Source organism: Heptranchias perlo, chromosome 7 (assembly GCF_035084215.1).
Source record: "Heptranchias perlo isolate sHepPer1 chromosome 7, sHepPer1.hap1, whole genome shotgun sequence".
In the NCBI taxonomy this organism is placed as follows: domain Eukaryota; kingdom Metazoa; phylum Chordata; class Chondrichthyes; order Hexanchiformes; family Hexanchidae; genus Heptranchias; species Heptranchias perlo.
In genome coordinates, this window is record NC_090331.1 from 87,663,333 (window position 1) to 87,678,221 (window position 14,889).

General features: G+C 48.1%; 1 protein-coding gene across 1 annotated transcript in view; it reads right to left on the reverse strand.

The window, feature by feature from the left end:
* LOC137324057 (disintegrin and metalloproteinase domain-containing protein 23-like) overlaps nucleotides 1–14,889 on the reverse strand; it is a 156,279-nt gene that overhangs the window by 49,256 nt on the left and 92,134 nt on the right. Inside the window, exons 9-11 of the mRNA XM_067988227.1 lie at nucleotides 14,766–14,831; nucleotides 11,803–11,874; nucleotides 2,033–2,199 (exon numbers count right to left, since the gene is read on the reverse strand). Of these exons, the coding sequence (XP_067844328.1) occupies nucleotides 2,033–2,199; nucleotides 11,803–11,874; nucleotides 14,766–14,831 (305 nt within the window). The remainder of the gene's footprint in view (nucleotides 1–2,032; nucleotides 2,200–11,802; nucleotides 11,875–14,765; nucleotides 14,832–14,889) is intronic.

Sequence of the window (14,889 nt, forward strand, 5' to 3'; positions counted from 1 at the left end):
TGATATGATAGCCTAATGGTTATGGCACTGGACTAACAATCTAGAGGCCGTGAGTTTTAACTGCAACCAGTAAAAATGACCATGGAAGCTGCCAGTGTGTCATAAAACCCCAATTGGTTCACTAATGTCTTTCAGGGAAGGAATCATGCCAACCTCTACGCAGTCTGGCCTACACGTGACTCCAGTCTGGCCTACACGTGACTCCAGTCTGGCCTACACGTGACTCCAGTCTGGCCTACATGTGACTCCAGTCCCAAACATGTGGTTGACTCTTAATGCCCTCCACCCAGTAAGTCACAATCACAAGAGAAATATGGGACCGACCTATCAGCAACGGCCCAGGCATCGGATGAGGTCAAGACTTGGGCAATAGAAGATTAACGGGTGATCTAATTGAGATGTTTAAGATGAGACGTTAGGGATGGGCAATAAATGCTGGCCTTTCCAGTGACGCCCACGTCCCATGAAAGAAAAATTAAAGGATTTGATAGGGTGGATAGAGAGAAACTATTTCCTCTGGTGGGGGAGTCCAGAACAAGGGGGCATAACCTTAAAATTAGAGCTAGACTGTTGAGGGGTGATGTCAGGAAGCACTTCTTCACACAAAGGGTGGTTGAAATCTGGAACACTCTCCCAAAAAGTTGAGGCTGGGTGTCAAAAGTGTCAAAACTGAGACTGATAGATTTTTGTTGGGTAAGGGTATTGAGGGATATGGAAACAAGGCGGGTAAATGGAGTTAAGATACAGATCAGCCGTGATCTAACTGAATGGCGGGTCAGACTCAAGGGGCTGAATGGCCTGCTCCTGTTCCTATGTTCCAATCTCAGCCCAGTCGATCTTGCAAAGGCTTCCTGACTAACATCTGGTGATTTGTGCCCAATCTAGGAAAACTGTCCCATAGACTAGTCAAGCGCCAGCCTGACAATCTCACAGAGTCACATCTATAAGCCAACCATCCGAGACTCACCAGAGATGAGGGCAGAGTGGTATAAGACCACAATATTGACTCGGATCCCCAGAACTGTTACGGCTTTAGGTCAAATAAGGCCAAGGAAACCACCTGCTTATCACCACCTCCTGCCCCTAACTACTCCTCCACATTGAACACCACAGTTGAAGTATCAAGGGCAGCAAGGGCACGCAATGTCTTCTGAATGAGTAGCACAATAGTGCCACCACATACCAAGCTGGCTGAGTCCTGAAGGACATAGCTGCCAATATGAACCTGCATCAGGTGGTAAAGGATCCAACACGAGGGAGTTATCTGCAAGGTTTCACAAGATCTGATATGTATGACCTGGCCCATTTTTTTTAGTGCGAGGAGGAGAAAGAGGGGACAAGAGAAGGGAAAGATCATTTCTGTGGGTGGGAAGGGTTGGGGACTAGGAGTGAGAAGGGTAGAGGGAAGGGAAGGTGAAGAGAGGAGGACTAGAGAGAGAAGAGAGAGAAAAAGATAAAAAGCTACTTCTAGTATCCAGCAAATGATTATTTGTGAAATATTATAGAATCATACAGTACAGAAGGAGGCCATTCGGTTCATCGTGCCTGTGCTAGCTCCTTGAAAAAGCTATCAAATTAGTCCCAATCCCCTGCTCTTTCCCCGTAGCCCTGCAAATGTTTCCATTTCAAGTATTTATCCAATTCCCTTTTGAAAGTTACTATTGAATCTGCTTCCACCACCCTTTCAGGCAGCTCATTCCAGATCATAACAACTCACTGCCTAAAAAAAAATTCACCTCATCTCCCCTCTGGTTCTTTTGCCAATTATTTTAAATCTGTGTCCTCTGGTTACCGACCCTTCCGCCAGTGGAAACATTGATTTTCTATTTAAAATACGGCTTTACTTTATACTCAGACAGGCGAGAGATTACAGTAGAGTTTGGTAATATTTACTTTAGACTCAGCTATTGGATGTTTTTAGGAGACTGACCATTTGTAAGTTGGGTTGTTTTTTGCCCGAGGCGGAACAGGCTCGAGGGGCTGAATGACCTACTCCTGTTCCTGTGTCTTCCTTTCTGAAAAAGATACTCACGAGAGCAGTTGGACAGAGTCGGCCTGCTCCTTCACGAACTGCTGCCTGTACTTGGAGAAACTGCGTAGGGCCTGCATCTGGTCCTGGCCCACTTCGATCTTGTCCTTGTCTGACCACGTTTCCATGGCGACCAGGACAACCCTGGTGTTCAGCTGCTCTTTGAAAATCTGCAAGACAGGAGGACAGGACAGGTACAGGAGTGGAACACTGGGTAAACAGACAGTTAGCCAATCAGATCAGCGGAAACACAAGGGTAAAGCAGGAGACACACATGGGGGAATAAACGCTGTTAGACAATTTCCTTTCCTGCTTAAATCAGCAACAAAAATTAACGGCTCCAGTTCCTTGTGAGAGTGACAGATGTCAATAGCTAGAAATTCCTCTACACATTACAGGTATACCGTGAGAAAACCCACAGAAAGGTAAACTTAAGGAAAGAAAGAACTTGCATTTATATAGCGTCTGTCACAATCTCAGGATGTCCTGAAGCACTTTACAGCCAATGAAATACTTTTTGAAGTGTAGTCACTGTTGCAATGCAGCAGCCCACAGCACACAGCAAGGTCCCATAAACAGCAATGTGATAACAACCAGATCATCTGTTTTTAGTAATGTTGATTAAGGGATAAATATTGGCCAGGATACTGGGCAGAACTCCCCACTCTTCTTCAAATAGTGCCGTGGGATCTTTTACATCCACCTGAGAGGGCAGACCTCAGTTTAATACCTCATTGAAAAGACAGCACCTCCAACAGTGCAGCACTCCCTCAGTCTTGACTGAGGTGTCAGCCTATATTTTGTACTCAAGTCTCTGGAATGGGATTTAAACCCACAACCTTCTGACTCAGAGGCGAGAGTGCTACCCACTGAGCTACGGGTGACACTGTTTAAGGCAGTGTTTCGGACGATGAGAGCGCCTATTCGTGATTCAAGTGCGGCGGTGCGGCCGCCCACATAATTTTCTGTCCCTCATGGGATTCGTAGGAGATGCACCGGCCTGCGCCAATTCGTAATACAGGTTCCCATCGCGTGAAGTTTGGCTCCAGGAGTACAATCTACCCCATGAAGTGAAATCACAATGTGCAATATTAGCAGTCAAAAGAATTGGGTCTGAACACGTGAAGCAATTGCACACCAATGTCCCACAGCGCAATTTCACCCCAATAATGGTTACATCACTTTACCTGTGGGACAATCCATATCAGCCGCGAGGCTGCAAGAGTAGAACAGCGGTTGGACACTTTGCGACAACTGATTCATCTCCTCACCCCTCGACAAGGCTCGAGAGCGGAGTGTGATGGAATACTCACCACTTGCCTGGATGGCTGCTGCTGCCAACAGCACTCAAGGAGCACACCACCATCCAGGTCAGAGCAGTCTGCTTGATCGATGTCCCAGCCAACAAGCTCAATATCACTCCTCCCCAAAAGCCCTGAAGGGGGAAGGGCAAAGTGTAGGGACCAGCCTCTCCAAAAGTGTTTTAAATACAATCCTTGCCTTTGAGTCAGTAGGTTGTGGGTTCAAGTCCCACTCCAGAGACTTGAGCACAAAATCCAGGCTGACACTCCAGTGCAGTACTGAGGGAGTACTGCACTGTCAGAGGTGCCGTCTTTCGGATGAGACATTAAACTGAGGTCCCGTCTGCCCTGAACATAAAAGATCCCATGGCACTATTTCGAAGAAGGGCAGGGGAGTTCTCCCCGGTGTCCTGGCCAATATTTATCCCTCAACCAACATCATTAAAACAGATTATCTGGTCATTATCTCATTGCTATTTGTGGGACCTTGCTGTGTGCAAATTGGCTGCTGCATTTCCTACATTACAACAGTGAAAACACTTCAAAAGTACTTCATTGGCTATAAAGCACTTTGGGGGGTCCTGAGGTGAAAGGTGCCACATAAATGCAAGTCTTCCATTCTTTCTTAACCCTTTACCTCATCAACACAACATCCAGGCTTCCCTATCTGAAAATATTATTTAAAAGTCCACCACAAAAGGACATTGAAAATAACTGGAATGGGCAGACACCACCAACTTCTTACCCTGAATCTCACCGTTCCTTTTCATCCATGGACACCTCGGCCTTGAAGCTGCATTGTGTGATTTTAGCAACAGACGGGTTAACGCATTTCACCAGAAACTCCTCTACCTACCATTTTAATCCATTTACAATAAACCAGTTAACACGGTGTTTAACTGGCGGGTAAAGGACTTTCATAAACGAATGTGAATGCAGAGAAAGGAATTTCATTCAGTCCATTAGCACGTTTATTACAATATCACACAACACCATTTTGAGGCACCAAACTGGAAGCAAAAGGCAGATGAACTTTGTTGCAGTTACGTCCTTGCACCATCAAAACTCACCCAGATACTGACCATGTCTCTGGTTAATAGCCTAATTCATTCTCGCTGGCACTCTCTCTCTCTCCCCTCCCCCCCTCTTCTTTCATCCCCATCTCTCTGAACTCTTGTATTTGCAACACCATTGAAACCAGACAGGCCTCGCTATATAAACAGCGATGTGGCTGCTATGATCCTGAACTGAACTGACTCCATTGCCTGAATGAGACATGATATCCCTCGAGCCTGGTATGTGAACATAGAACACGAGCATCAGTAACAAGGTTGTGGTGTCTCTCGCATCAAAGTAACTCTACTCAGCAAAATAAATTCCTTTGGCTCTTCAGAATTCTGCAGAAAGCACAAACAGATAGGCACAATGAAAGAGTCGATATTTCACTCCTGGCGACTTATAATCTGCATTTAGTAACTTTTGAAACCCCGTGATCTAAGGTGTAAGTTCTTGTGTATCCTCACTCCCCACTAGTCACACTTGTAATGACCAGCAAGCCATTCTCAAAAGGATGAGTGAGTGGATAGATAGATAGATAGATAGATAGATAGATAGATAGATAGATCGATAGATCGATAGACAGAGAGATGGATAGATAGAGGGATCGAGATAGAGAGATAAATAGAGAGATAGATAAATAGAGGAATAGAGATAGAGAGATAGATAGATAGAGAGATAGATAGATAGATAGATAGAGGGATCGAGATAGAGAGATAAATAGAGAGATAGATAAATAGAGGAATAGAGATCGAGAGATAGATAGATAGACAGACAGACAGAGAGATGGATAGATAGAGGGATCGAGATAGGGAGGTAAATAGAGAGATAGATAAATAGAGGAATAGAGATAGAGAGATAGATAGATAGATAGATAGATAGAGAGATAGATAGATAGATATAGATAGATAGATAGAGATAGTTTTCAAACTTCTTTGAGGTGGACTGTTAAAAGTTTCCTTTTCTTCATTTGAGATGTCACTGGCAAGGCCGCTATTTATTGCCCATCCCTAGATATAACTGACTAGCTTCCTGGGCCACTTCAGAGGGCAGTTCAAGAGTCAACAACGTTGGCTGTGGGACTGGAGTCACATATAGGCCCAAACCAGGTAAGGGGAGCAGGTTTCTTTCCCGAAAGGGTATTAATGAACGAGAAGAGGTCCAGCCAAAGGTAAGTGTTGAATTATTTGTTTTTTTTTATTCGTTCACGGGATGTGGGCGTCGCTGGCAAGGCCGGCATTTATTGCCCATCCCTAATTGCCCTTGAGAAGGTGGTGGTGAGCCGCCTTCTTGAACCGCTGCAGTCCGTGTGGTGACGGTTCTCCCACAGTGCTGTTAGGAAGGGAGTTCCAGGATTTTGACCCAGCGACAATGAAGGAACGGCGATATATTTCCAAGTCGGGATGGTGTGTGACTTGGAGGGGAACGTGCAGGTGGTGTTGTTCCCATGCGCCTGCTGCTCTTGTCCTTCTAGGTGGTAGAGGTCGCGGGTTTGGGAGGTGCTGTCGAAGAAGCCTTGGCGAGTTGCTGCAGTGCATCCTGTGGATGGTGCACACTGCAGCCACCGTGCGCCGGTGGTGAAGGGAGTGAATGTTTAGGGTGGTGGATGGGGTGCCAATCAAGCGGGCTGCTTTATCTTGGATGGTGTCGAGCTTCTTGAGTGTTGTTGGAGCTGCACTCATCCAGGCAAGTGGAGAGTATTCCATCACACTCCTGACTTGTGCCTTGTGGATGGTGGAAAGGCTTTGGGGAGTCAGGAGGTGAGTCACTCGCCGCAGAATACCCAGCCTCTGATCTGCTCTCGTAGCCACAGTATTTATGTGGCTGGTCCAGTTAAGTTTCTGGTCAATGGTGACCCCCAGGATGTTGATGGTGGGGGATTCAGCGATGGTAATGCCGTTGAATGTCAAGGGGAGGTGGTTAGACTCTCTCTTGTTGGAGATGGTCATTGCCTGGCACTTATCTGGCACGAATGTTACTTGCCACTTATGAGCCCAAGCCTGAATGTTGTCCAGGTCTTGCTGCATGCAGGCTCGGACTGCTTCATTATCTGAGGGGTTGCGAATGGAACTGAACACTGTGCAGTCATCAGCGAACATCCCCATTTCTGACCTTATGATGGAGGGAAGGTCATTGATGAAGCAGCTGAAGATGGTTGGGCCTAGGACACTGCCCTGAGGAACTCCTGCAGCAACTGGGTCAGTTGTGCTCACTGTGTATCACTCTCGCCTCTGAGTCAGAAGGTCATGACTTTAAGTCCCACTCCAGGGACTTGAGCACAAAATCTAGGCTGACACTCCAGTGCAGTACTGAGGGAGTGCTGCACTGTCAGAATGTTAATTGTATGATTTGTATCAATTGGGGTTAATTGTATTCAGGTAGTGGGTATCGATTGGGGACTATCTTGGATCCTTTTTATAGGAGAGCTCAGCTAGGGTGTGGGGTGTGAAAGAGGAAACTCTGTGAATAAAGGCTTAGAAGCAACTAAAGACCAGGCTCCAGTATTCAATCCTTCACCCCCTGAAGACCAGGCTCCAGTATTCAATCCTTCACCCCCTGAAGACCAGGCTCCAGTGTTCAATCCTTCACCCCCTGAAGACCAGGCTCCAGTATTCAATCCTTCACCCCCTGAAGACCAGGCTCCAGTATTCTATCCTTCACCCCCTGAAGACCAGGCTCCAGTATTCAAATCTTCACCCCCTGAAGACCAGGCTCCAGTATTCAATCCTTCACCCCCTGAAGACCAGGCTCCAGTATTCAATCCTTCACCCCCTGAAGACCAGGCTCCAGTATTCAATCCTTCACCCCCTGAAGACCAGGCTCCAGTATTCAATCCTTCACCCCCTGAAGACCAGGCTCCAGTGTTCAATCCTTCACCCCCTGAAGACCAGGCTCCAGTATTCAATCCTTCACCCCCTGAAGACCAGGCTCCAGTATTCTATCCTTCACCCCCTGAAGACCAGGCTCCAGTATTCAAATCTTCACCCCCTGAAGACCAGGCTCCAGTATTCTATCCTTCACCACCTGAAGACCAGGCTCCAGTATTCAATCCTTCACCCCCTGAAGACCAGGCTCCAGTATTCAATCCTTCACCCCCTGAAGACCAGGCTCCAGTATTCAATCCTTCACCCCCTGAAGACCAGGCTCCAGTATTCAATCCTTCACCCCCTGAAGACCAGGCTCCAGTATTCAATCCTTCACCCCCTGAAGACCAGACTCCAGTATTCAATCCTTCACCCCCTGAAGACCAGGCTCCAGTATTCTATCCTTCACCCCCTGAAGACCAGGCTCCAGTATTCAATCCTTCACCCCCTGAAGACCAGGCTCCAGTATTCTATCCTTCACCCCCTGAAGACCAGGCTCCAGTATTCTATCCTTCACCACCTGAAGACCAGGCTCCAGTATTCAATCCTTCACCCCCTGAAGACCAGGCTCCAGTATTCAATCCTTCACCCCCTGAAGACCAGGCTCCAGTATTCTATCCTTCACCCCCTGAAGACCAGGCTCTAGTATTCTATCCTTCACCCCCTGAAGACCAGGCTCCAGTATTCAATCCTTCACCCCCTGAAGACCAGGCTCCTGTATTCAATCCTTCACCCCCTGAAGACCAGGCTCCAGGATTCTATCCTTCACCCCCTGAAGATCCAATTTTAACACAGAGGTCCTGTCTCTCAGACGAGATGTTATCCCTCAACAAACAACACTACAACCAATTATCTGGTCATTATCTCATTGCTGTTTGTGGGACCTTGCTGTGCGCAAATTGGCCATCGTGTTTCCTACATTACGAGAGTCACTGCACTTCAAAAGTACTTAATTGGCTGTAAAGCCCTTTGGGATGTCCTGAGGTTGTGAAAGACGCTATACAAACACAAGTCTTTTCTTCTTTCTACTTTTATGGGCCCAGGAGTGCTCTTCCAAAGCCCAACTAAATAATCTGGGCCTCTGTTGCGTCGGGACCCCCATCCTCCGCGACCTTTGGTGCCCCGGGGTCATCTGCCAACTTTAAATGTGGCCGAGGCCTGGAAACCGCGGGGCGGGGGGCGGGGGGGAGTTTCCTCAGGGCCACTCCCCACTGCACCGACGTAACTGCGGCATAAGTCCGGCGGAAATCCCGAGAGGAGGAAAAAGCGAAAAAACAGGGAAAGAATGATAACAGTTGAGATCGCTCCGAGATCTCTGCCCTCCTCCAATTCTGGCCTCTTGCACATCCCCTATTTCCTTCATTCCACCACTGGGGGCCGTGCCTTCAGTTCCCTCTGCCCTAAGATCTGGAATTCCCTCCCTAAACCTCTCTGCCTCTCCGGTAAGATCGTACCCTTCTTGCCCAGTAGTATGGTGGGCAAGTGGAGTTACTATCATGATGTCTGTGCGTGGATCTTGTTTTTATATGTCCTTTTATATAATTTTGTGTGACTAAATGCTACAGTGTTGGATGTATAACCCACGTGGGACTGATATCAGAGCAGGGAGCTCTTAAAACTATCAACTTGCAAGAAAAGCCGGGCTACACGAACAAATTAAAAGATGAAACAACATTCACATCCGACGTAGTTAGGGTGGGACCCTTATCAGGTGCTGGGTAGTCGTAAATAATGGAACCTTACAGGCTGGTCCATGAAACCTGGCCTGGAATCTGAGGGAGATGGTGGGGAGGGGCCGGGGGGAACCATGGATTCCCAGCCTTGACAAAGGGGCATGACCAGATAAGGTGAGGCAGAAACAGTCTCAAACCACTGTGTAAAGTCATAATTGGTTAAGACCAGAGGTGGGACACAAGCTGCTTCTGCAGACCCCTGAAAGGTGGAAGATAACAGGGGAGGCTGACCCCTTTTTCACAAAGAGACAAAGAACTCGAGGCACCATTCGACACCTCGCCCTTTTGGGAGACCCCAATAGGGCAAGGGCCCATGTCAATAGCTAACCTTGGGTCCACCCCCAAAAGGGGCATAAAAGGAGCACCCTGTAAAGGTATCAGGTTCTACAGACTTGGTAGGAGTAACGACTGGTGACATTGCAGACCAGCCAAACAGCTATTCGACATTTCGACGAGCGATCCAGATCAACAGAAGTGGCTCCAGGCTGGGCAGGACTGAGGATGAGGAGTCCAAGAGGTCACCCCAGGCTGGGCAGGACTGAGGATGAGGAGTCCAAGAGGTCATCCCAGGTGGGGCAGGACTGAGGACGAGGAGTCCAAGAGGTCACCCAAGGCAGGGCAGGACTGAAGACGAGGAGTCCAAGAGGTCACCTCAGGCAGGGCAGGACTGAAGACGAGGAGTCCAAGAGGTCACCCCAGGCAGGGCAGGACTGAGGACGAGGAGTCCAAAAGGTCACCCCAGGCAGACCAGAAGACATGAGAGATAATGGATCAATGAAGATCCCCCAGGTGGGGTGGAAAGCACTTTCTTCAAGACTCCTAGATAGACACGACTCTACCCAGTGTGGAACAGGTGATATGATCCCTCGCCCTGTGCTGTAAACCACTGCCCCAGCACTGCATCTGCTGATCCTTTTGTGAATTTCAATAAAGCACCTTTTACCAAATTGGAGTCAGGTCAATTACTGGCAACTGAGAGTAAAATCTCACACTCCCCCTCTCTCTCCTCCTTTAGGATGCTCCTTAAAACCTACCTTCTTGACCAAACTTTTGGTCACCTGTCCTAATACCTCCTAATGTGGCTCGTTGTCAAGTTTTATACGTTCCTGTGAAGCGCCTTGGAACGTTTTACTACGTTAAAGGCACTGTATAAATGCAAGTTGTTGTTGTTTTTACGCACTTATTGCATTGGCCAAAGAGTTCAACTGAATCTCCCATGGGTATAAATGGCGAGTCTCACCACCAGGACCGCTTTCTCCTTCAGTTCTTTAGGTTTTTTCTAACCAATTCTCCTGCCCCGCCAGTTTTGTAAGTGGTTTTCTCACTTTGCCTGTCAAACATATTGGAGTACAAACTCATCTGAGGCGATAGTGAATCAACTGCCCATTTTGCAGGCCATCAATTTCCCTCTTGGACTCCTCGTCCTCAGTCCTGCCCCACCTGGGATGACCTCTTGGACTCCTCATCCTCAGTCCTGCCCAGCCTGGGGTGACCTCTTGGACTCCTCGTCCTCAGTCCTGCCCAGCCTGGAGCCACTTCTGTTGATCTGGATCGCTCGTCGAAATGTCGAATAGCTGTTTGGCTGGTCTGCAATGTCACCAGTCGTTACTCCTACCAAGTCTGTAGAACCTGATACCTTTACAGGGTGCTCCTTTTATGCCCCTTTTGGGGGTGGACCCAAGGTTAGCTGCACTGTTAGAGGTGCCGTCTTTTGGATGAGATGTTAAACCGAAGCCCCGTCTGCCCTCTCAGGTGGACATAAAAGATACCATGGCAATATTTTGAAGAAGAGCAGGGGAGTTCTCCCCAGTGTCCTGGCCAATATTTGTCTCTCCACCAACATCACTAAAACAGATTATCTGGTCATTATCACATTGCTGTGTGTGGGAGCTTGCTGTGCACAAATTGGCTGCCGCGTTTCCTACATTACAACAGTGACTAGACTTCAAAAATGTACTTCATTGGCTGTAAAGCATTCTAGACATTCTGAGGTCATGAAAGGCGCTATATAAATGCAAGTCTTTCTTCTTTCAAAGGAAAAGAAAATCAGGTGGGGTGTAAAATGAGAGGCCAATTTGCTATCACCCAAGGTGAATTTCTATTCAATAATGTTCGGGAACTGGCTCGAGGGCCCAGGCCCCGAGTCACCGCGGGCCCAGGCCCCGAGTCACCGCGGGCCCAGGCCCCGAGTCACCGCGGGCCCAGGCGCCGAGTCACCGCGGGCCCAGGCGCCGAGTCACCGCGGGCCCAGGCGCCGAGTCACCGCGGGCCCAGGCGCCGAGTCACCGCGGGCCCAGGCCCCGAGTCACCGCGGGCCCAGGCCCCGAGTCACCGCGGGCCCAGGCCCCGAGTCACCGCGGGCCCAGGCCCCGAGTCACCGCGGGCCCAGGCCCCGAGTCACCGCGGGCCCAGGCCCCGAGTCACCGCGGGCCCAGGCCCCGAGTCACCGCGGGCCCAAGTCACCACAGGCCCAAGTCACCGAGGGCCCAGGGCCAAATCACTGAGTCACCAGGGGCCCAGGGCCCAAGTCCCTGCCAGTCATTAACCGGGCAATGGGGAGCCTGGTGGCCAGGTCTGGAAATCTGGGCCTCAGGTTTTTCCCTTCCTTCCTCTGCCAAATTGGAAAATTGGGGAACTCCCAACATTAGGGTTGTGGGGGAAGACTGCACCGAGCTCCATACTGCTTCACATTGCCACGTCCCCATGCACACCACCGTCAGTGTTCCTGTCTGCAAGTCGCGATTCCCCAAAGTAGCAGGAAACAAAAAACAACTTGTGCACCATCGCTCATTATCTGGGCAAACTTAGTTTCTACTTACAAAGTCTAGAAGGTTAACCACGGACTTGGCAAAGTTGTTGGTGCGAGCCCTGGAGGATCCATGTCTCTTGTACTGAGACAGAAGAAGGCAAAGGACCATCAGTTCCAAACAAAACACAGGCACCGCTCAATATATTTATAGAGAATAGTAGGTACCCAGGAATGAGTTACAGGCTGGAATCTAATCGAGGGATTCAGGGGGTTTATATATAGAATAATGGATACCTGGGAGTGAGTTACAGGCTGGAATCTAATCGAGGGGTTCAGGTGGTTTATATATAGAATAATGGATACCCGGGAGTGAGTTACAGGCTGGAATCTAATCGAGGGGTTCAGGTGGTTTATATATAGAATAATGGATACCTGGGAGTGAGTTACAGGCTGGAATCTAATCGAGGGGTTCAGGTGGTTTATATATAGAATAATGGATACCCGGGAGTGAGTTACAGGCTGGAATCTAATCGAGGGGTTCAGGTGATTTATATATAGAATAATGGATACCCGGGAGTGAGTTACAGGCTGGAATCTAATCGAGGGGTTCAGGTGGTTTATATATAGAATAATGGATACCCGGGAGTGAGTTACAGGCTGGAATCTAATCGAGGGGTTCGGGTGGTTTATATATAGAATAATGGATACCCGGGAGTGAGTTACAGGCTGGAATCTAATCGAGGGGTTCAGGTGGTTTATATATAGAATAATGGATACCTGGGAGTGAGTTACAGGCTGGAATCTAATCGAGGGGTTCAGGTGGTTTATATATAGAATAATGGATACCCGGGAGTGAGTTACAGGCTGGAATCTAATCGAGGGGTTCGGGTGGTTTATATATAGAATAATGGATACCCGGGAGGGAGTTACAGGCTGGAATCTAATCGAGGGGTTCAGATAGTTTACCTATGCAGTAAAAGATAAACGACAGTAATAACTGATTAAGGTTGTTTGTAAAATGAAGAATTTTTGACGGAAGGGGTAAAAAGCAGTGGGATGAAAATGAATGAACAGATTGGAACTAAAGTACACTTGGATACTTTAACCTCAAATATTGCAGGTAGAATTTAGTTTTGTAATCGAAGTATTTGCAGAATAGCACAACGCACAATAATTGGAAATAATCTTTATCGAGAAGTGAACTGGTTTGATTGGTGATTGTCTCCCTGTGATCTGCGTGTACGGGTTGCCCTCCGGTGGGCAAACAGGTGAAGTGCATGAGACTGGGCATGGGACGATATTCCTCCTAACGGGAATTGCAAAAGAGCCCGTCTCCCCCCCTCCCTCCCCTATAATCCACAACTTATCAATCAAATTGCCGTCTCTGAAATTACCCGATTCAGAGCAGTGTATTCCTGTGATTTAGTAAGTGGGTCATTAAATCACTGAAAGTAACTTCACAATAAATTGTCATTTATATTTTTTTACAATTTTAAAACCCCATCAACTTTCTCTCTGAGAATGTAACATTCATTCCCCTCCTGGTTTTCAACCGGATTTAAGTTGTGCTCACAAGATCACAGCATAGATGCCGATGAGAAAATTTACACGGCCCATCCTAGCTAATCCATCCCGGAAAACTTAACCGTTCCCCCAAATCACAACATCCAATTTTCTTTATGTGAATGACGATCCCTGGGCTTTCACCTCCTGTATCCTACATGTCCCATTCCATGTACTGATCACTCTTTATGTGAGGACGACCTTTCTCACGTCAGAACCCAAGGTCACGGGTTTGAACCTGTGACCCCCCCTTGTCTGACCGTCAAGGTTTAGCTTCAAGTTGTGTTCCCAATTTATTTTAGCGTTGCTCTTTATTACCTTGGGGATACCCCTATGAGGGCTTAATGAAAGTGGAAAAGAAAATCAGCTGATGGGATAAAAAAAAATCTTCTCCTCCTGTTGGATGTAAAGGTGCAGCAGGAAATGAGTTTGTGGAAATCCCAACCCAGTTCATAGTGGACTCGGACTCACAGCACAAAATGACCTAGAACTGGGCACCCACTGGCCCAGTCTCACTCAGGCCACAATCGTGGGGGACACTGGACAATTTAACAGAGGTGCTGCAGGGGCTGCTCATCTGAGAGAGCTTTCCTCTGCAGCTGGCCACGCATTTGCCTGACTGGGAATGTTTGATGCTGAAACTGATTCCCCAACAAAGACACCCCACCCTCCTCCTTCCCCAGCCTTGATAAAGACAACAATTCACCAAAAATTAAAATACATTTACACACATAACTTGACGATTTATAAGTGTTATGTATACCACAGAAGTGAATTGGCGACTTATTTGTGAAATTACTCCCCTGCCTCAACCCATCTGCTGCTGAAACCCTCGTCCACGCTTTTGTTACCTCCAGAGTTGACTATTCCAATGCTCTCTGGCCGGCCTCTCATCTTCTGCCCTCTGTAAATTTCAGCTCATCCAAAACTCTGCTGCCCGTATCCTAACTTGCACCAAGCCCCATTCACCCATCACCCCTGTGCTCACTGACTTACATTGGCTCCCGGTCCAGCAATGCCTCAATTTAAAATTCTCATCCTTGTTTTCCAATCCCCCCATGGCCTCACCCCTCCCTATCTCTGTAACTTCCTCCAGCCCTACAACTCTCCGAGATCTCTGCACCCCTCCAATTCTGGCCTCTAGTGCATCCCCCGCTTACTTCGCTCCACCATTGGTGGCTGTGCCTTCAGCTGCCTGGGCTCCTCCCTAAACTTCTCCGCCTCTCCACCTCTCTCCCCTCCTTTAAGACGCTCCTTAAAACCGACCTCTTTGACCAACCTCTCCTAATATCTCCTTATGTGGCCAGTGTCAATTTTTGTTTGGTCACACTCCTGTGAAGCGCCTTGAGACGTTTTACTACGTTAAAGGCGCTATATAAATACAAGTTGTTGTTGTGTGTGTGTGAGTAATTCAGACAATGCAAACAGACCATGAGGAAGGTGGACTGTAGAAAGTATCACAGCTCCTACCATCTTGTGGTCGTTGATGATCATCAGCTCCAGGTACTTTATTTCATAGAAGACGCCGTGGTGAACCTGAGGAGACAGAAGTTGATAAGTCAGCCCGTCCAATGGAGGCGGGGCCTTGCAACTG